This window comes from Vicugna pacos, chromosome 13 (assembly GCF_048564905.1).
Source record: "Vicugna pacos chromosome 13, VicPac4, whole genome shotgun sequence".
In the NCBI taxonomy this organism is placed as follows: domain Eukaryota; kingdom Metazoa; phylum Chordata; class Mammalia; order Artiodactyla; family Camelidae; genus Vicugna; species Vicugna pacos.
The window spans coordinates 17254702-17276539 of record NC_132999.1 but is presented as its reverse complement, the minus strand read 5'-3'; the positions used below and the strand labels follow the sequence as shown (position 1 = coordinate 17276539).

The following is a 21838-nucleotide window of genomic DNA, read 5'->3' as shown; positions in this document are numbered from 1 at the left end:
TTCCACAGCTAGCACTGTGCCTAGCACCTGGAATGTTGTCTATGTCTGTGTACATAAAAAATTAATTTATAAATGTTCATAAAGTGATCCAAGTGATGCTGCAGAAATTAGATTTAGGTAGTACAGTCCAGGAAGGCATGACTAGGGTCAGTGGATAGAAGTGTCTTGGCAGCAAATTTCAGGTCAATGAAGAGAGAAAGCCCCTCATTTTGAAAGGTTTCTAATGTTTCAATGGGCTTCATCCTAAAAAAGTAAACTCATCATGACCTGGGGTGCTGGAGCTAGCACCGGATGTTCACCTGTCAGGGAGAATAGTAGCACATGGTGGTGACAGGCTTGGACTCAAGTCAGCCACGCCTGGGCTGGAGCCCTGAATCTGCCACTTCATAGTTTTGGAATCTTGGGCAAGGTACTTCGCCTCTAAGTCTCAATTTCTTTCCTCTTCAATAAAATGAGGATAATAGTGGTAGGTACGCAGTGTAGCTGCTATGATGTGCAATTGAGAAAAACTACATATAAAACACTTAGCATAGGACTTGTCATATAGTTAAGTGTTGGATCCATATTCACTGTTACCACTATTATTATTAAAGGAGTTCATGCCTATGAGGCAAATTTGAACTTGATGAATTTTGAAATAGTTTCCAGCTCATCTGGGTATGGGAGACACAGGGGAAGTGTTGTTACCTTGTTGGCAGATAGGTACAGTGTAATTTGAAATATCACCTGTGTGCTATTTAAAATAGGAAGTTTTGCTCTTTCCTTTTAAAGTTGTTCCAGAACAGCCTCAAAACTTATCTTGTATACAGAAGGGAGAATATGGGACCGTGACCTGCACCTGGGAGAGAGGACGAGACACCCACCTGTATACTGCATATGCTTTACAGTGAGTGAGACTGAATTTTTGCAGCTTTTTTGGTAGGTCTTCTTTTGGATGATATTTAGAAATATCTAACAGTCCTAGTTTTATCAGAGAGAAGGAGCAATAGACACATCTAATTATATAATTAGATACTTAAAAAAAATTCTAGTGTTCATCAGTTAAAGTTGGTTCACTCACCTGAAGTGTGAAAATTTCTGTCTTGGGTCTGAGGACTAACTCAGAGTTCCCTTCAGGGCATCCAAGGCCCGCTGTGGACATTATTCCCTGCTCTCTAGGGTTAAACTGGCTGCATTATATCCCTTCTCTCTTTTGCAGTTGCAGACTCTTGGGGTCAAGATCTATAAATAGACTCTTTTCTGTGGTAGCTTTCCATTAGCCTTGGAGGAGTTTCTTTTTATTTATTTTTTTTAACTCCAGCATAATTTTTAAAAATTTTGTTGAAATATAGTCAGTTTACAATGTTTTGTCAATTTCAGGTGTACATACAGCACAATGTTTTAGTCATATCCATACGTACATTCATTTTCATTTTTTTTCACTATAGGTTACTACAAGATATTGAATATAGTTCCCTGTGCTATACAGAAGAAACTTGTTGTTTATCTATTTTATATACAGTAGTTAGTAGTTAGTATTTGCAAATCTTGAGCTCCCAATTTATCCCTTCCCATCCCGTTTCTTCCCCTGGTAACCATAAGTTTATAGGATTTTCTTTTTAAAGCACCTTTGCCTGACCTGAGAGTCCACTAAAAGAGAGAGTCTGGGAGATTCTTTTCCTTTTGGACTTTATTGCATAATCCCATGCAGAGATCCAGCTGGTAGCACTGTGCCTAAGTGAGCAGGAGATGGGGGAAAGGAAGTGGGGCCCAGAGTTCTGGTCTGTACTAGGATCTGGCACTTCTGTGCAGTAAGCACCGAGGTGGTGGTCATGGATCCTTTGGATGATTGGATCTGCCCTAAGGAGCCAAGATGTCTGCCGGGGTTTTGGGAATTCAGGCTATATAGAGATGGTTACTCATCTGTATGAATGTCAAAAAAATATCAATCCTACCAATAAGAGGGAAGAGGGGTGAAGTATGGTCCTGTTTATGACCACAGAATGCAAATTTTCCCATAGTGTATCCCCTAGTAGTAAGACTGACCTTAAAAAAAAAAGTCTAGAATTTTAAATATTTGAGCATTTTACTCTTCTGTGCTAAAAGGAAGCAGTAGCACATAAAGTATCCTGCTAAACACAGTGTCTTTATTTACAGGTTAAATGGGCCAAAAAATTTAACTTGGCAGAAGCAGTGTGATTATCATTATTGTGACCATTTGGACCTTGGCATCAACCTAACCCCTGAATCACCTGAATCTAGTTACACAGCCAAGGTGACTGCTGTCAATAGTCTGGGGAGTGCTGCTTCGTTGCCATTCACGTTCACATTGTTGGACGTAGGTACGTATCATTTCACTTTTTGTAGGTGTCGATCATGGCACATAGACATTATTTTTAAAATCACTCAAATGTTCAGCTCTTTATAGCTCATGTCAATTTCTGATCCTGGAGCCGGAATCACACTTTTTTGTCTGTCCTGGTTACTAGTGTGGCCTCTTCCTCCGTGGGACATTAGGATCAAGTTTGTAAATGCTTCCGTGAGCAGGTGTACCCTTCAATGGAGAGATGAGGGGCTGGTGCTGCTTAATCGACTCAGATATCGGCCCATTAACAGCAGGTCCTGGAATATGGTAATGGCCTTAGAGTGCAGGGGAAAACCAGCAAGGGGTTCTTGGTAACACTGCCCTGATCTCTCTTTTCACTCTGGTGAAATATGGAGTTTAAGAATATTTAGCCCAAAAGTACACACACACGTTTGAGATATACCAGAAAGTCACATATGCTTCTATTTAGTAAGAAATGTCTTAAAATTTGATCGCTGATTCTGAAATTTTTAAGCCGTGGGCTTCTTGTAAACCCACATTAATTTTCTACAATTTATTTCTAGTAAATGACTCATTTCTACTTATTAGTGTATTCCCTATCACATTATTACTTTGTATGAATTTTTTTAATATATTAGGAAGAGAAATATTAGGAAATGTTCAGAGGCTTATATTAATTCGATATTCCAAAGGTAGAGCTTTGGTATAATATTAAGCATTAAATTTTTTATAATAAAAATACAGGATAATATTCCTTTCAGTATTTTTGTAAAATATAGTGGCTTATAATAATACCAAAGGATCAGCTTCACATCTAGAGAAGTATAATAATAAAATTTTTCTTATATAATTTTCTTATATAATTAAAGTTTCCTTTTGGAACCAGTTCTGTGTCTGTGTTAAAACATTCATCATATTCTAGTTGTGACCAAGTAAAAAGTAATCTCTAGTGTAGGAAGAAACTTCGTCAAGGCCCTTTTGAAAATTGGTAGTTTTCAATCTTTATTTTTCAGCTGGCCTCAGGATTCCCCTTGGAATCCATATAGATGGGTTCTTAGTCCCAGGAATTTTTTGGTTTTGTTTTTTAATGAGAAGCATTGTTTCAGAGTAACATCACTTGTATTAAGTAGACCAGTCATTGATATTTCTTCTCATTGAATGACAGATTTGAAAAATAAGAAGGGCTATCTAGTCTAGTTGTCTTATCTTTTATTTAAATTAATCTAGTATTAACCGGTGCCTTTTTAAATCTTGTTGGGTTCAAGGTTAATGCTACAAATGCCAAAGGAAGACATGATTTGCTGGATCTGAAACCCTTTACAGAATATGAATTTCAGATTTCCTCTAAGCTACATCTTTATAAAGGTATTTGGAGTGATTGGAGTGAACCACTGAGAGCACAAACACCAGAAGAAGGTATGTGTCAAAAAAAAAAGGGGGAGGGCGGGGAGGGGAGGAAAGACAGGAGAGAGAGGAAGATGTAATTATTTCCTTGGAATAGAATTTCTAAAGTACTGATACTGAATCAAAAACTATGAGTGGATTAATTAACAAGCTCACTTTGACACTGACTGAAGTATTAAAGCTTCCAGGGAGATATGTTTATACTGCTAGGAAATTTTTAACATTAGGTAAGTCTTATTCTTGTTTGCCACATGTTGTCATGTTGGTTGCAAGCTTATGCCTCAGTAATGTTTCTCTCTCTTATTTCTATTTCACTTACAGGAACTCACTCTTATTCCGCAAAGCTATAACCAGTAATTTCATTCCTTTATAATTAAACTTTGATAATTTTACCTTTTGGATTCTATGAATATTAATATGATCTTATAAGCCATACTAAAAGCTTGACAAAAGGTAGACAGTTTTCAAAGCATTCAATTGTGATACAGGATACAACTTCATAATTTCTGGGTAAATTTATCTCAAAGGAAAAATAATTGGTGTATAATCCATTGCTTTATTATCTGGAGATTTTGAAGCATTAATGTGAGAAAACTAATATTTGTGAAATTTATAGATACGTGTGCATGTAAACTAGCCTCATGATTTAAGTTATATTCATCTCCTGTGAGCTAATAGTGATTTCTGGTAACTGATGACACTTTAACACTTCTCAATGACTTTCAAGGATCTAAACTATTAATAAAATAGATAATTAATATATAAATTATAGAATAATTGCATATTCTTCCTTTCTTCTTATACTAATTACATTTCTCCATTTTCAAAAGAAGTTTAAAAATGAATTCATTCAACAAATTATAATTAATTCATCTTATTTTATAATAAAAATCTCTTAAATTAATGTTGAGCCACTTACTCTCTATTTAAATGTGTGTCATTTTTATAATCCAGAGTTTACTCTTATTATCCTTTTATTACACTTGTCAAAGTAATGCCTTTTCTAGAATACCTCATGGATTGGATTTTGTTTATACATAGTGCAGATAAAATTCTTGAAAATGGGCTGTATTTTATGTCCAAGTCCAAGGTAGCAAATAGGCTGGGACATTTTTAAGTTATATCACATTAAGCTAAACTGTAAACTGGGGAAACTCTGGGCTTGTAAATTCCTATCATTTTTACTCACACTTGATAATGACCTGTTTAGAGATGTGTGAAAATGTTTTTCTTTCCTTTTTTTTTTTAAAGTATTTATCTACTTGAATTAAAAACCCTTTAAGGCAGGCTGGGATGGTAACTTTCTCATAGCCTATAAAATAAACCACCATCATAACAATGAGCGCAGTGACTTGTGATGGCTATGAACTCGTGGATTGTTATGAATGGAACCAAGGAAGCTGGCTTATTCAGAGTGATTGCAGGCATTCATGAAGATGGAAGCCCATACTCTGAGATATACCACGCTTACCAAGCTCTGCTGGCTTCCTTTCTGTGCCTGAATCGCCCTTTTTTGTGTTTGATCTTTCTGTGGGTTGTTGTAAGAACCCTTTTCTCTTACTCTAAGCTCTATGGTTTTCACCTCTTACCACTGTTTCTGTCATCAGTTTCTGTATGAAACACTAACTGATGTCAACGTAAAAGGTGTGAAATTTTTTTAACACTTCTTCCTTTTAACCCTTGAGATGTGTACTCATATGTAACTTGGCGTTTAAAAACATACTAGTAAGCTTTTTTTTTTTAATTTACTCACTAAAACTGAATGATCTTATGATAGAGTGCTTTCTTTGCAGCCCTTTCCACTCAAAACACAGCAATATGTTATCTCCCAGCGGATTAGGTGCAGTTTTTTTATAGCATGCCAGCAGAGAATGAGGGCAGTATTTACTCTATGTGGCCCCTTCCTGTGTCATTAAATTCAACCCCTATCATGATCCTCCATGAAAAACACTTTTAAAATGACCGCAAAGTAAGGGGTAGGAGGAAAGAAATCACTGCCCTGTGTTTAGGAGGACGGTCCGGCAATCAGTATCCATCAAACATGAGCCTGATACTGGGAAGCGAGCAATCGTGTTTTGCTTCTAGTGGGAAAACTTTGGGCTGCATGGTGTCCAGAAATGCCTGAGAATATTCCCAGGTGTTGGGGGAAGATGATCCCTCACCACCTCGAACACCCAGGAGGAGAGTCCAAAATAAAGTTGAGTGAGCTATTCCTTAGCACTTTATTACCAGTTCAGTGTTTCTGTCTGTTCATTCATCCTTTTTCAAAGTCTTATTTATATGTTTGGTCTTGCTGAACTCAACTGTGGACAGTTAATAAAAGTCTTAAATCCTCATACAAGTGCCTGAGCGGTAAAGAGCAGACCTCCCTCCCATCATGGTGCTGGCATGGGTGGTTGCTGAGAGATCCCCAAAGAGCGAGAAGATGCAGGGTTACCAGCTGCAGCCACCCCTCCTCATATTGAGAAGCTAGGCAAGTATTCATTCATTTGGGATTCTGAAATATTGCTAGGAAAGATTAGACGTGAACAGTTAAATACTAGAAGTTATTGTACCAGCTTGGTTAGGAAGCAAGATGGTAAGTCTAGATTAGAAGTTAATTTCTATAACAATGTCTATAAAGGTCCAGATAGTAAATATTTTCAGCTTGGCAAACCATGTGCTCTCTGTCAAAACTGCTAAAATTTGCTTTTATTGCATGCAGTCAGTCATTGACAGTATACAAATACAAAGACAAAGCTTTGTCCAAAACTTTATTTTTGCACACTGAAATTTGAATTTTATAAAATTTTCATGTAACTAAAGGTGATTTTTCTTTTGATTTGTTTCCAACCATTTAAAAATGTGAAAATCATTATTATTAGTTTATTATTATTATTTCCCTGGGAAGTGAGTCAGATTTGACCCATGGACCATAGTTTGCTGACTTTTAAATTAGCTAGACCCGGAAGTATCTTACTTGTGTCTTTTTGCCTAAGGCTTGAGGAAATGAAAATGAGTGGTTCTTTGCTTTTCTCAAGGGATGTACCTACAGACATTTTCACTAGAGGAATATTATGTTTGATACCCAGTAAGAGTCCCTACCCTCTTTTCTTCTTGTGGTCTCTTCTAAGCCTAGCACCTACCCTGGAGAAAGTAAATGCCTAGGCTTAATTTATCTGACAAGATGGTGATTACCCCAGTCAGAAGAAATGCTTTCCAGGAAGCCCAGCAGAAACCAATGGAAAAAAACATGCTTCTCTGGATGGTATGTGAGGAATGTATGTGTATCAGAAACTATACCAGGTGCTCAGACATAATGATAGCCAGTCAGATCCTCAGACTCAAGGACTTATAGTCTGTCTTGGAACATCAGAAAAGATATCTGGAGGAGATGACACCAAGAAAAGATGCAGAATCCAAGGGGAATCTTGTGGCCTTCCTCTGTCTGGAATATATGACCTCCAAGGTCTTTGCAGTAGGAGTCAAGGAGCTATTTCCTCCTGAAAATATTTGATTCTCTTGAATTCTGTGAAATCTCACATTCCTGGTTTTTATTCTACCCTGTTGGCCAGTTATTCTTGGTCTCTTTTGCTGGCTGTCTTTCTCTTCTCAGTCTCAATCTGTAGGGCTTTATACTGGGTCCCCTTCTTTTCCCAGCTGACCTCATTCCCAGCTGACCTCAGCTGCCTCTAAAACTAGACAGCTAGGTAGGTAGATAGAGAGATAGAAAGAATATAGTTTCTGTCCTGGACTCTCGCCACAACTTCAGGTTTGTGTTCCAATCACCTACTCCTTATCTTCACTTAGATGTCAGCAGACATCCCAAACCTCACATGGCCTAAACAGATACTTTTATTTTTTTCTCCAAAACAAAGTGTTTCCAAAATGCCTCTGTTTCAGTCTTTCCTATCTTGGTAAATGACCCCATGATCTTCCTGGATATTCAAGTCAAAAGTTGAGGAATTATTCTTAAATTCTCCTTTCTCCCATCCCCTCATATCAGCAATTGACTCTCCTGAACATGTTCAGAATCTGTTTGTTCCTTCCGTTACCACTATCACTATCCTAGTTTGAGCTACTGTGCCATTACCAAGCACAGCAACAAAATGAACACTAAGAATCCAGCCATTCAACTTAAATGCTATAAAACTGCCAATATAGTCTTAGCCCAGTCATATTTCCCCAGAGTAACCACTGTCCTGGGTTGTGTCCTTACATCGTCCTCATACTTCTCTCATAGCTCTCAGAAATGTATGTGCCTCTAAACAGTGATTAGTTTTGCTTGCTTTTGAGCTTAACCAAAATTATATACTGTGTGTAATCTTTTGCAACTCACTTTTTTTTTCCCATCAGCACTCTCTAACACAATGCCTCCACTGATTTTTTACTACGAGTGGAATATCCCTGCTTCTATTAAGAAGCAAGCTCTTCACTTGTGATCTGGATGTTAAAAGTTTCTTAAAAAAAAAAAAAGGAACATATGACCTCCTATGTCAAATACTACCAGTAAATCCAATGAAATAAGGCTACAGAAGTGACCGATAGATTTGGCAAACCAGCATTCATCACCAACCAGGAGCAGCCTCAGTAGAGTACTGGGGACAGACTCTCAGTTGCCTCTGGTAGAGAGTGAAGGTGAAGTGAGCAAATGAAGACAGTGACAGTTCACAACTCTTCATGAAATTCCATGAAGGGAGCAGAGATGTTGGGCAGTAGCTGGAGCAGGACATGGTATTAAGAAATTCCTTATTTTTGTTTTTAGGATCAGGGATGATACAGTGCATTTGTAAGGTGATGATAAGGGCCCAGCAGAGAGGGAGAAATTAATGATACAGGAAGTAGGGATAGAGGTGGGAGAGAAGTTCTTGATAAAGCAAGAGGGTGGGATCCAGAACTCAAGTTAGAGGGTTGGACTTGGATGGAAGTGGGGATGCTTCATGCACAGTAAAATCAGTCGGGATGCTGTGTTAGGGAGTTGATGGGGACACTGAGAAGTTTTCATGGTGGAAAGACTAGGGAATCCCTGTCTGATTGCTTCTTTTTGCTCAGTGAAGTGTGAGGCAAAGGTATCAGTTGAGAGAATCAGCTCATTAGAAGTGAGCAGGCAGAGGGACTGACAGGACCAGCCACTGGGAAGGAACACCCATGTGGGTGAAGAGCCACCAAGAAGAGTGACAGAAAGAAGTAGAGAGAGAGAGAGTGAACCCAGTGTTGAAAGTCTCAAAGAGGAGGAGGGATGGAGGAGTCTGTGTAGGGCTCCCTATGGAGACATAGCAGGTGGTAATGTCTGAAGGCAAGAGCCTACCACTAAAAACTTGTTTAATGAAGCAGGTGTTTGTAAGATCTGTTTGAGTTGAGTTATTCGAAACTAGATTTTAGATAAATGTATCACAGCCCAAGGAGTGGACACCAAGGACCAAGGTGGTGAATAACTTATTTCTGTCTTGCCCTGTTTGGAGCATAGTTTGGACCAAAATATTCTCACATGTTTAATTTAGTCCACTACTTGAAATCTCTCAAGATATGCCTTTTCCATATTTACTTCGTGCTAAATTTTCCATTTCCACTGTCCTTGGAGATCTTTCTACTCTGCTCCACTGCCTGCTAAAACCTCTGTGGAGGGACTGCTTTCCACTTGCAATTCAGTTGCTCTTGTCCATGCCTTGCACCTGCCTTGGCTTCTGATGTGGATGCTCATCTCAGAAGCAGCACATGGCTTGGTCCTGATTTATTTACCATCCATACTATTTCATAGAATTCTACAATCTTGGGATTTAGAGTTAAAAGAACTTTGGAGGTCATTTAGGTCAGTTAGGCCGATCTTCTGATTAATTTAGGTTGTCTTGTCCTCTTTTTTCATATTGGTGACTCCCTCCTCTTTAACCCACAATTTTTCTCTTTACAAAGGAGGTGTTTTCATCTCAGGAAAACCAACTTCCGTTTCTTGATGTTTGTATTTTTAATAATTTGTACCCATCTTTTTTTTCTTATCACTTGGACATATTGGCCTTTGACTTTCCTTTTCTCACCTGCTTATAATAGTTTTATCTGTCTTTCATTAGCACTGAGGTTAGGACTTTATAGATTTTGTTACAGTTGCATGTCAAAGATTCTCTCTAATATTAGCCCTTACATTGCTTTAAGCAGCAGTGGTTTGACATTCCTGGTCATGAAGTTCTACACTTTGAAACTCATACAGATTCAGCTAATGATTTCTCTCCCATAGAGGCTTACACTGCAGGTGGGCAGCCATTAAAATTTCAGCTTCACTTGCAGTTTGTCCTTTAAAGAGAATATGTTTCTAGAATTTGATTCTTAGCTCTGTAATAATCTGGTCAGTTGTAGAGGCAATGGGAGGCAATGAGGCAATGAGTGTTCCTTTTAAATTTCTTACCAATATGTAATTAAGTGAAGGCATTTATTACCATGAAACATGTCAGCTGGCTTTGACACTGAGCACACTTACATTTCCAAATCCCAATTATATAGTCAGTATCTGGATTATCTATCTCGTTGAGTGTTCAGATCTTTGTTCAACATGGTGAACTGTCATGGAAGAGCAGGGTCTTTGGAGACAGTGAGACCAGGGCTCAGTTGTCAGCTTTGCCGTTACCAGCTCCACAGTTTTTGTAAGTCATTTAACCTTTTTAGGCCTCCTTGTCCTCTGCTGCGAAACAGGTGTCATCATCACATGCACCCTCTGCATTGTGTGAGGATTAAGTGAGATCATGCATATAAAATGTCCAAATACTACCTGGCGCATGGCAGGTGGTTAACAAATGTCAGGTTCCCTCTCCTTCCGTTGCTTCTGTGTTTGTTTGTTTGTTTTTTCCTTTTTGCATCTAGACTAAAAGAAAAGTCCTGAGATTGACTCCTTGGTCACTCTTCATACTCCTGAAGGACTGAGAGCACTTTCAGAATGTCTTCTGTAAACATTTCTTACCTCTAAGTCCTCACTGCAAGGGTAAATACTACCACTGGTGGGAAGAGAAGGAGAAGAAAAGAAGTGAATGTTTAGAAATAAAAAAAAGAGAGATGAGGGTGAGAGAGGCAGGAAGAGGAAGTGACAAAGGAAGAGTTTAGAACACAAAAGAGTTGTGGAGGATGTAAATATTATAAAGAAATCATAAGCCTTTGCAGAGCCAGGCAACTGCGTGGTGCAGAGTGAAGACCACAGGCTACTCGGTAGAACAGAGGTATGTGCAAAGCCTGGCTTGTCCCATGATTAGTTCTGGAACCTTGAACAAGTTCTTTAACTTCTGGGCACTTCAGTTTTCAAATGAAGAAAACACAGCAGCTAAATTTACTGAGTGCTTACCAGCTGTCAGCATTCCTCCATTCATTTATATTCTCCCAGCAGCCCCATCTGATGTATAGATTTAGGATCCTCATTTGACAGAGGAGGAAAGTGGCTTGAGGATGTGGTTAGCATTTGTTCAAGATCACAGAGCTGGGATTTGCCCACAGGTGGTCTGGCCCTGGAACTTACAGTTTAACCACTGCATTGAAGCTGTGTACGTCACAGGGCTGGGAAGGACGTGAGATGTAAGCGTGAATGGCCCACATGGGACCTGCTCATAATATGTGGTGGCACACGTGCGCCCTCCCTTTTCTTCTTTCTCTTCTCCCCTCCCTGGATGCTTGTCTTCTGCTGTCTAGGTGGGATTTGGTTTTCTGGAAATTTCCAGGTTAAATGGGAGTTGCTGCTCCAGAAGGAGCTCCAGCCTAGCCTCACCCCAATATACTCTAAGTGTCACTGTTACACAAGCCACACTGGTGCAACTGAAGCCTGTTTTCAGGGTTTTTTTCTGTTGATTGCACCCCTGGCTGTAAATCAAAACAAATCTGACAGAGGAAGAGAGAAAAACTACTTCACCCACTCACAGGTGCGCATACACACTGTCTTTTTTATTTTGGGGGTTATTTTATTTATTTATTTAATCAACCAAAGTCCATAGCTTACATCAAGGTTCACTCTTAATGTTGTACATTCTATGGGTTTTGACAAATGCATAATGACATATAGCCACCACTGTGCAGTCTTGCACACAGGAGTGGATTATTCATTTTCTTTTCAGGTACATTTGATTGACTTTCTCAAATTAAATTAGGTCATATTTGACCAATGTCTTACGGATTTGACAGTTTTTTCCTCCACTGGTTCAGCGTCTGTTTCAGCATCAAGTAGATAATATTGCCTGATTTGTTCATTTGCTCATTCGTCATTTAACAAAGAGTTATTGGGAGCCTGTTTCATTCTAAGCACTTTGCTAGGCATGAGGAATATTAAGATCAATGAGATAGGCTTTCCTTTCAAATAAATTATGATCTAATGATCATAAAACCAAATAATGATACCACAACATGATAAGCTCAGGAATGGAGATGAACACAAAGTTTATCATTTGTATTTTTACAGGATCAAAAATGTTTCCCTTATGATGTGTGTCTCTTTTTCTGTTAAGAATTCTTTCTGAATTCCAATAGAAGAGAAGTAATCACCCATATTTTCTTTGAGTTTATTTTACTAACACGTTTTAAGAGAACGTTAAGAATCTAATTTCCTCCTCATTATTTTTTACAATTTTTTTCTAAAGTAACCTTGCCTTTTCTGACTTCTGTGGCCAAAGGTATACATGTTTGTTATTTAACAGAAGAAAAAGGGAAAGTTCTGGGGCACAAACAAAATTGAAATTATTCTATAATCCTAGTCTCCCAGAATCATTTATAACCAATTGACTTTTCAAGTTTTTATAGTGTGTAGATATATATGTATATATGAAACTCTGGTTTTTTCCTCTTCAAAACAGAGCCTGCTGGGACGTTAGATGTCTGGTACATGAAACAGCAAATTGACTACAGTAGACAACAGATTTCTCTTTTCTGGAAGGTGAGTTTTCGGTATCCATTTAAAAATCAGGAGAATTATATGTTTGGGTTTTTGTTTTGTTTCATTTTTATGGATATAATTGACATATGAAGAGAATTACATATTGAATGATAGGTTTCAAGGCCAGAAAAAGCTTCTATTTCCACAGGGGCCTTGATGTGAGGCTTCAGAGACTCAGTTGGAGCTCCTCTTCTCAGCCAGATCCTCATAATACTTCGTGTCATTTACTTTTGCCAGACGAAGGAGAGAGCTGAGGCTGAGTTCCTGCCTCCACACAATTACATCTTTCCCTTGGCCACTTCCAGTGTGATCAGGGTCCCCTCTCATCCCCAAGCATGTCGGCCCTCTGACCCGACACCCTACACCATCTCTTCTGACTCTTGTCTCCTCGCTGCCCACCCCTCTGTCCTGCAATATGCCCAGCAGTGACCACGCTACTCACTCACTTCTGGGGAAATTAAAGACGGGCAAGCTGTGGCTGTGGATATTGAGAAATATATTTTCTGTGAAATGTATTTTCATTGAAAAGAAAGACAGTGGAAAGAAAGCTAGCTGCTCTACCTCAGGAATATTAATAATAGTAGAAAATAATAGAAATAGCAATAGAAAGCGGTCCTTTCTCAGGAATAGTAGTAGAATAATGGTAAACTGAGTAACCTTCCAGAAAACAGTGAGGCCCTAACGTTATCACAGAGTGTAAAAGTTTACAAAGTGCTGACAGCTGTCATCGTCATGTCATCTGATCCTTACAGAAACCCTGACAGGTACGCACCAGTATCCCCCCTTAACACTTGAAAAAGCTGAGTGTCAGAAAGAGGAAGTTCTTCCCAAAGTCCCCCACCTGCTAAGTGCAGAGCTGGGACTGGAACCCCATCCAGAGCTCTTTCTGCAACATTATGGCTCATTTTCGTCCCAAGAAAATACTGTTTGAATTGAGCTGCTGATTGGCATACTCATAAGAAGAGGTTTTATTATTTCCCCAAACCTACGTCCCTTTTACAGTACCTCTTCCAGTTAAGAGTAAATGAACAGTTTTGTAACTTTGAAGCTGATGAGCGTGAAACCAGAAGAGTCAGAGTAATAAATATAAAGTCCTCTGATTTGGGCGGTCAGCATGGTCCGTTTTGTAATTTAATCTTATTCAGTTTTAAGAAATGAGCTCTTTCTCCCTCTTTTCCTTTCTCTCTCATACACAAAATGTCTGGTATAAGACGGGACTACTATAAATAGCTTTGTGAGTCATAATCAAATTCTTCACTTTGAAACTAAAACTGCAGCTTAACATTTATTTTAAAATAAAGCATTTCTAAGAGCAAGATAATTCTTAAAGCAAGACATTTAAAGCAGCCTTAACTTGTGAATATTATAGAAAAACCCAGCTCAATTCCTGGCTGCTGGTTTTCGTTTTCACAAGTAAGTGACTAGTTGAAACCAAAATTCCTCCTCCCATTATGATCCCTCCTCCCCACATGTCCTTTACAGTTATCCAAAAAGACACGCTGTTCTGGTCCCATTTCCCTCCTCTCTGCCGCAGGGTTTCTCTCAGTAGAATGAGGGTAATGTTCCTGGTACCTGCAGAACTGACAAGACCATTGTGGGGCCCAGTAAATGAAAAGACTCAAACCCCCAAAAATCACGGGGGCCACCAAGGAAAAATTAAATGGTACTGTGTTGTGATTTTTATCCTAATAGTGAAAGTGACACACCCAGTGCCATGCCTGTGTGTTTCTCACTGTCCCAAAGAGAATTTAGACCAGGCATGAGCACGGTCCTCTGCAGCCAGCATCAGAGCAAAGTCAGAATAACTGTTAGCCACCGGTGATGCTTAGCGAACTTGCATGTGCACATTCCTCTCTGCTGCTCATCTTGATCTTGTCCTTAATCCTCACAGAGCTTAGGTTCTAAAATGAAGTCTTGGAATTCAGAGGGGCTTTAAAGCTCCTATAGTGCACCCTTTCTCTCATGAGTATTGCTCCCACTCCAGCTGGGACAGACAAGTGTCCCTGCTGGGACCTTCTGGGATGGGGAGAGCGCCACTACGTGGGCAGCCCATGCCACAATGGCATGTCTTATTGTTAGAAAATCTTTCCTTTTGTAGAGCCAGACTGTGGGCCCGAGAAGGATGCTTTGGACTGGAACTGATTTGAGTAAGTCAGTTTGACTAAGAAACCAAAATGTGAATACTAGAAGCTTCTACAACCTTGTGCCAGATGGTGGTCCTGACAGGGTACCTTCAAAACCTTCAGTGTTGTCCTTCTTGGGAAAGGGTAGTTGGATCCAGTCTTCCGTCTTACAGGGTCATTACAGGACTTAGTCCTTTTCTGTTGAATCCTGGGCTTCGCATCCAGTGGCTCTAAGTGGGCCACCCACCTGGGAGTGGGAATTACAGCCCGAGTGGAGTTACTGAGATGACAGTCGTGCTCTGGACCCCAGAGCCATCAATCCCACACCTCTAGAGCCAAAGGGGATTTAACCAGCATGCAGTTCAACACTCATCTTACAAACACGGAAACTGAGGTCCAGGGAGGGGAAGTGATTTACCATGAGAAGATTTCTGTAATGTGGTGCTTGCTGCTGGGAGCCTTTCCTGGGCAGGAATCACTGCCCTTCTGTTTGGAACCACCCCTCTCCCATTCGAGCGACTGGGGATTCCTCTTGCCTCCCTCAGGCAGGCTTGAGAGCTGATAGGGCAGTGCTGTGACACAAGGAGCCCACCTCAACCTCAGACGAGAAAGAAAAGCTGCAGCTAGATCAGATGCTTTGTGGTGGGGCCCCAGTCAGACCTCCCTGGAGAACGGAAGCAAAGACATGCGTGCGGTGGGTAATTTTTCTTTTTTTACTCTGATCAATACTGGGAAACCTGATGAGAGGGACACCCCGCCACAGCCAAGGGGGATTTCAGGTCTTAGCACCAAAGGAAGCCCCAGGTAAAACCCCGTCAGCCTGTGAACACAGAGAGAGCCTGTTTCTCTGGCAGCGGGGGAAATATGAGATGACCTTTCATTTTTGTAGGATGTTTACACTAGAGGGGAACCACTCGTGCTGAATGGGCACAGCCCCTGCGCCTGGGGAGGTGAGGCTGTGTGAGTGTGGGCGTGTGGAGTGGTGTGCGTGCGTGCGTGCGTGTGTGTGTGTGTGAGGGCAAAGGGTGTGTGTGAATATGTGAGGGATATGAGTGGGTGTGAGTGTGAGGGCGTGTAGGTTGTGTATGTATGTGAATGTCTTAGTTCAGGCTTGATAATAAAGTACCTTAGACTGGGTGGCTTCTAAATAACAGAGATCAATTTCTCACAGTTCTGAAGGCCGGCCGTCTAAGATCAGGGCACCAGCGTGGTCGGGCGAGAACCCTCTTCTGGGTCTCAGACTTCTCCTTGTGTCCTCACATGGTCATGTGACGAGGGGCAAGGCGGCGCTCTGGGTCTCTTAGAGGGCACTAACCCCATCCATGGGGGCTCCACCCTCATGACCTGATCAGCCCCTAGGGCCCCCGCCTCCTGACACCATCACATTGGGTGTTGGAGTCCAGTGTGTGAATCGCCCTGGTGGTGAGTGTGAATGTGTGAGAGTGTGGAAGCGTGTTGGGGGGGTGTGAATGTGTATGTATAAATGTGCATGTGCTGAGGGTGAAGAAGACCTTTGTTGTCTGGTTCTCACATAGTTACTCATTTTCCCACACCTTGGTCCTCCTAAAAGCTCCATTTCCTCAAAAATACCCTATACTATTTTTTTTTCTTTTGCCATAGCTGCTTTAAACAGAAAAAAATACTTGCTATGTTGAAGCAAAAAAGTAGAACCTAATCTATAAATAAAGCAAAAACAACTGGCTGCTGTTAAAACAGTAAATGCAGTAACAGAGAGAAAACTTTGCCTTGTCATCAGCAGCCCCAGGGCTGTGTTAGAGCCCTTCACGGGGGGAGTTACCACTTCTTTCTGTCAGTTTCCGTCTATCATCTCCTTCTCTGCTGTTTTGTATTGTTTCCTTTGCCATGATCAAGCATTTCAACTTGTGATTCCAATGCACTTTTTCCTTCAGTTAATACAGCTCTGTCCTTTAAGAAGAAAATCACCTTGAATATATATGTAGATGACGTATGAAAAGATACGACAACGGGTTAAAAAGACATTAACCTTTCCAGTTTCCTCTGTCAATTTCTTTAGAGTCCTCTCAGTGTCTTGATCATAGCAAATCACAAACTTTCTGAAATGGTGGTGAGGCCAGGGGTGTGGGAGAGAAATATCTGTGTGCAGACAAAGCTGAATTCACTCCCTTCATTCACTCATTCATTCATTCAATTATTCATTCAAACAAACACATGAAAGCCCCTCTTTAGACCTGGACACCGTGCCGCATGCTGGGAATGTGGAAGTGAGCAAGCCAAATCCAGACTCCACGTCCTTGAGATCACAGTCCAGCAGATGGACAGAGATAGCAGTGAGGGTGGTAGGGGCACTCAGATGTTCAGGAGGAGTTCAAGGTTCAGTGGAGGGGGATGATGGCTAGGCTTGCCCAAGAGAGCTGGGAAAAAGGTAAGGAATCAGAGAAGACCTTTCAGAAGGTAATACTGGAGCTGGCTCCAGAAGAACAAGGTAGTCAGGACAAGGGTGGGAGAACATTTGGCAGGAGACCCCCTGGGGACATGGCTTTGACATGTGAAGGATCACATAGTGAAGCTCTATCCCACAGAAATATAAAGCAAGCACATATGCAAGCCATGTGCATAATTTAAAACTCGTAGCCACATCTTAGAAGGTAAAAAGAAACAGGTGAAATTAACTTTAGTGGTAGATTTTACTTGACACAAATATATCTGTAATGTTATCATTTCAAATGGAATCAATTGAAAAATTACTAATGCATTATTTTACATTCTTTTTTTCCTACTATGTCTTAGACAACTGGTGTGTCTACTAAGTGCCAGTGTGGTGCAGGGGCTAAGAGCTCACCCTCCAGAGCACAGCCCATCTTGGGTCAGAAGAGCCCCATGTCGAGGGCTGCATGGCTCACCCCAATAGTGGACAACAAGGCTCCCCAGCCTTGACAAGCAAGACAGAAGAGAGTGAGGGACACTCCTGGTTCCAAAAGTGGGGAAAAGATTGGGTGTTTTATATTCACTTGTTAAATGAAGTAATTCATTTTGATAAACAGCTCCCCTCCAACCATGGAAGGAAGGTGAGAAGAAAGAGCAAATAGCCAGCCCTGTACACCAGTTTACAACCTCGGAAGGACTGTTGTGACCAGAAGCAACTTATGCAGGACATTCACCTGGTCTCTCTGTCCCTTTATTTGTCTTTGTTGAATGAGGAATATTCCAGCCTGTATCATGCTGCTCCAAAGGGATGAATTCTTGGCCGCCTCATTTCAAAGAGATTCAGTAAAAGTAGGAAGTATTATTTGTATCCTGGTTTATATTGATGTGGAACAGAAGTCTATTGTAAATCCCCAGGGAAGATTGGCTGCCAGGAGCGTAAGGCCCTGATTTAATTATAGGAGGTATCCAACCTCAGAATCAATATTTAAATACAGCAGCAGCAGATAGGAAGATTTCATTAGTTTTGTTGCAATATTCAGCTCTTCTCTTCATCCCATTCCCAGCCCTTGTCCCGTCACAGCCTGGCACAGCATTTCTGGAGATATTTTTTGACAGAACAGGTTGCTGTCCCTTGCTTACTGGTCACACATACTATACCAGCTGCAGGACAGGGAATTTGGGTTGGATAGCAGAGAGTGGTCAGTGACGAAGATAAGTAAGTAGCAGAGAATTAACAGAAGGTAGAAATCAGAGATGGAAGGAGAGTTAAAATTTTTCTCTTTAGAAGTTTCCATTATTTTGCTGTTTTTCTAGCTGCAAAACTAGATAGAAATTATTTTGAAATGTGTCAGATTTTGTCCTATCTTGGATTACATTCACCACGTTATTTTTGATGCTTGAAAGCCTTTTCAGGCAGCAGAATTCTTATAGTATCCTTATAATAGGTTTATAAGGGAGCTGTTCACTCTGCTTCTCGGACAAACCTAAGTCAGAAAGGCTACGTTCACTAAGTTTAGATTATTTTCCACAGGACAAAGTAGAAAGAAAACCTAAGGCAGTAGGACAGCTTTTCTCTTTTGGTGTATTCTTACCAGTAGGAGAGGGTGACAAGGACGGTAGGACCACTGGCTTGAAACTCACTCTCAGCACTGCCCCAAAAGGGGCAAGAAAGATCCTGTCTTTGAGATTCTCCCAGGGCCCCAGACTCTGGATATTGCCTCCTCTCTCACATCCACTAGGGGGCGCACTAAAATCTCACATTACTTTTCTGTGGGTCCTTCTTAGTTGGTTTCTTAACCTCTTGAAGCTTCAGCATCCTCATCAGAATGGGGAGTTATAAGGAATAAATGTGACGACAGATTTACAATAGACAAAATGAAAGGTTCCCCCTTCTCACTCACCCATATAAATACTAGAGTAAAAATAAGTTTATCTGGGAAGACTCAGCTGGCTCCTCAGGCCGTGGTTCTGCTGGGTTCACAGCTTGTCTCCTTGTGACTCACGGCTTGTTGCCTCTGGAAAAAAAGAATTCTGGGTCTCCACCCTCCCCAGATTGCTGAGCTCATGTCCACTGTTGATGTTCCACATCAGAATGCACCACAGCCTCACAATTAACAGAGGCTGCTTTGCAACTCTGGGCCAGAAGGGTGACCGGAGATCCAACTATGCAACATGGCGCCCGTACTCACCAGTTCATTGTCTCAGGCTTGCCAATAGAAGGAGCAGCGAGTCAGAATGGAGGGATCTTGAGTCCAAAAGGGAGGAGCCCTGGATTCTACTCTCAGCTCCTCCGTCTATCCCTTAAGTGGCCTTAAGCAAGTTGCCCTGTGTCCCTGGTGCTTACTTTCCCTTATTTAAGTGATAAAATGAAACATTGAATTAATTGTTGGTCTGTAGAATCCTTTCCAGTTCTGTTGTTCTGTGATGATACTCTATTCTGTCAGGGCCAGGTGCAATCCAGGGGTGATGGATTGTATCTATTATTTGCAAACTTGATGTTACTGTTTTTTTAACCAACCTAATCACACTGTTTTCAGTTGCTTCAGGAGACCGAGTGCCCTGCTAGCTAAATACTTGTTTTCAGTTGGCTCACTGAACTCACTGAATCTTTTGTTCTGTGGACCTTGTTGGGTAAATTAGGCCCATTTTCCAATTTGGTTAATCAGACCAATTACCTGAGAGATGTTGACCTTTATTCCCAAATTTGAGCTTGACATTGTATACAAGCATAACTCAAGGGATACCATATTTGTCTAACTACCTTGGCCCCACCCTTACTTTCTCACTGATATTTGCAACTCAAAAATATGAGATATGGAAAGAAAATGCAGAATCCGGGTCCAGGCCCTCTGCTGCCCTCTGGGAACCTTCACTCATCTTTCCGACCCACACCTCTGTTTTCTCGATCACTGGTATCAGCTAGATTTCCCAAGCAGTCACTAGGCAGGTCTGTTGGATCTAAGAGGGCTTGACATTTCCCCCTTCCTTTCAGTACTTTACGATGGGAGCAGGTGAGATTGCTGAGGTGTCTGTAAAGGACAATGAGAGGGAGGTAATACAGGCTGATTTGCAGGGTGTTTTTTCCACTTAGGACTCTGTATCCTTTTAGTTGCCCTTTGGGAGCCTGGCAAGTATGGGGAGCTTTGTGAGCTTGGGGTGGGGGTGCATGGGGTGTGGTGAGAGTCCTCCCTCTGGAGCTGCAGAGGAGACAGGTAGGGAAGGACAGAGTGAGAGAGAGCTAAGGGAATGGTCTTCCCTAGCCAGCTCTCGCTGTAATTTATCCTGTTTTTTCTCCTATGACAAAGGGCATGTTTATTAATAACAGTTGAGAACATCATAATGTCAAAAGCACTCACCTATTTTAATCCACACAAGAGGCCTGTGAGATCAGCTGTGATGGATATTTGCAATGCTAACTCTCTTGGTTCTTGCCAGGACACAAGGTGTCTTCTAGGGAAAAGCTGCACGTGCACCCAGAAGTGCCCCCAGTGACATGGCACTCACCCAGTGCACGGACCATGGTTTATGATCCAGTCTCGGGCCTTGTGGATCCAGAAGGGCACCTAGGACAGGACTTGCATTAACCAAGCTCCTCAGACTGAAGTATAAAAAGCTGGATATTCGTGCATTAATTTACAGTGAGAAATGCAGCTGTTGGGCCAACCAGAAGGCTTGAGTCAGCAGAAAGGAACATCCTCTCCCACCATGCTGATTATTTCAGGAGCCAAATTATAATCAGAAGGCCGACTTTTTCACATAAAGTGAAAGATACAAATTTTAAGTGAGCCAGATGTTCATGTTAGCCCAGCCTCTCCTGACAGATACATGACGTAGGAAACCGAATTATTAGAAGATGGCTTAGGGAGCAGGGAACCAGAGAAGGGGGCACTGGTCAATCCTAAGGTGCGTCTTTCAGCAGCTTGAGGTTACCCCGCACCCCATGGAAGGAAAAGCCTCGCCAAGAAAACTGATCCTTAAGTCTGGTGTGCGACGCCTCCCTCTCCCTGCACTGGGCCTGGACGGGCACTGCCAGCACAGGCCTTGGCAGCACCCCACTTCCAGTGCTTCTGTTTCCCGTGGTCCTTCTCCAGACAGGGTTACAATACAAATAATTTGTTTTCTGCTTACTTGTGGAGATTGTTGGCAGACGATCCCAACTGGAATTCTTGCAGTTCCAAAACTCAGTTACACATATATAAACAGCATCTTAGTTTCCTAGCACAGATGGTGAATCCAGTTCACACAGTGTGGAGTTTTACTAGTTTAACTCTTGAAAATGTTGTTTTTTATTTCAGGAGCAGCATTGTACTTTCCATATAAAAACGCATACATGTGTGAGTTTCACAAATTTAGAAGTGGAGACTCAGAGGTGCTAAGTGCCTTGCCCAGAGTCACACAGCTGTTGGTTGGTAGAGTTGGAACTCAAATCCAGATCTTGTTCAGATCTCTCACTTGTTCCATTGGATGTAATTGAGTTTTCTACTATTAGGAAGTTTCAGTCTGAAGCAAGAAAGGGAAATCAGTGTATTTTTAAGAATTAGCTTTAAAAAAATGCTAACTGATACTTTTTTCTAAATGGCAGGGATGGGTGGAGGCATAAAAGTGTGCAGAGGAGGAGATGAGAAGATGTAAATAAAAAGGTCACTCAGATGTAGCCACCTGCTGCAGGGGGTCCTGAGACCCTGGCACAGAGCATCCAGTGACCTTGTCTGAGACTACATAGTAAGT

At 41.2% G+C, this 21838-nt stretch overlaps 1 protein-coding gene across 6 annotated transcripts in view; it reads left to right on the top strand.

Moving 5' to 3' along the window:
* The window catches only part of IL12RB2 (interleukin 12 receptor subunit beta 2), a 70864-nt gene that overhangs the window by 18152 nt on the left and 30874 nt on the right, over window positions 1-21838 (top strand). For 5 of the 6 annotated variants that reach the window (XM_072974228.1, XM_072974225.1, XM_072974230.1 and 2 more), the window contains 5 exons: window positions 772-886; window positions 2137-2321; window positions 2469-2611; window positions 3571-3721; window positions 12502-12581. In XM_072974228.1, the coding sequence (XP_072830329.1) occupies window positions 772-886; window positions 2137-2321; window positions 2469-2611; window positions 3571-3721; window positions 12502-12581 (674 nt within the window). The remainder of the gene's footprint in view (window positions 1-771; window positions 887-2136; window positions 2322-2468; window positions 2612-3570; window positions 3722-12501; window positions 12582-21838) is intronic. The other variant, XM_072974229.1, reaches the window with a different exon arrangement.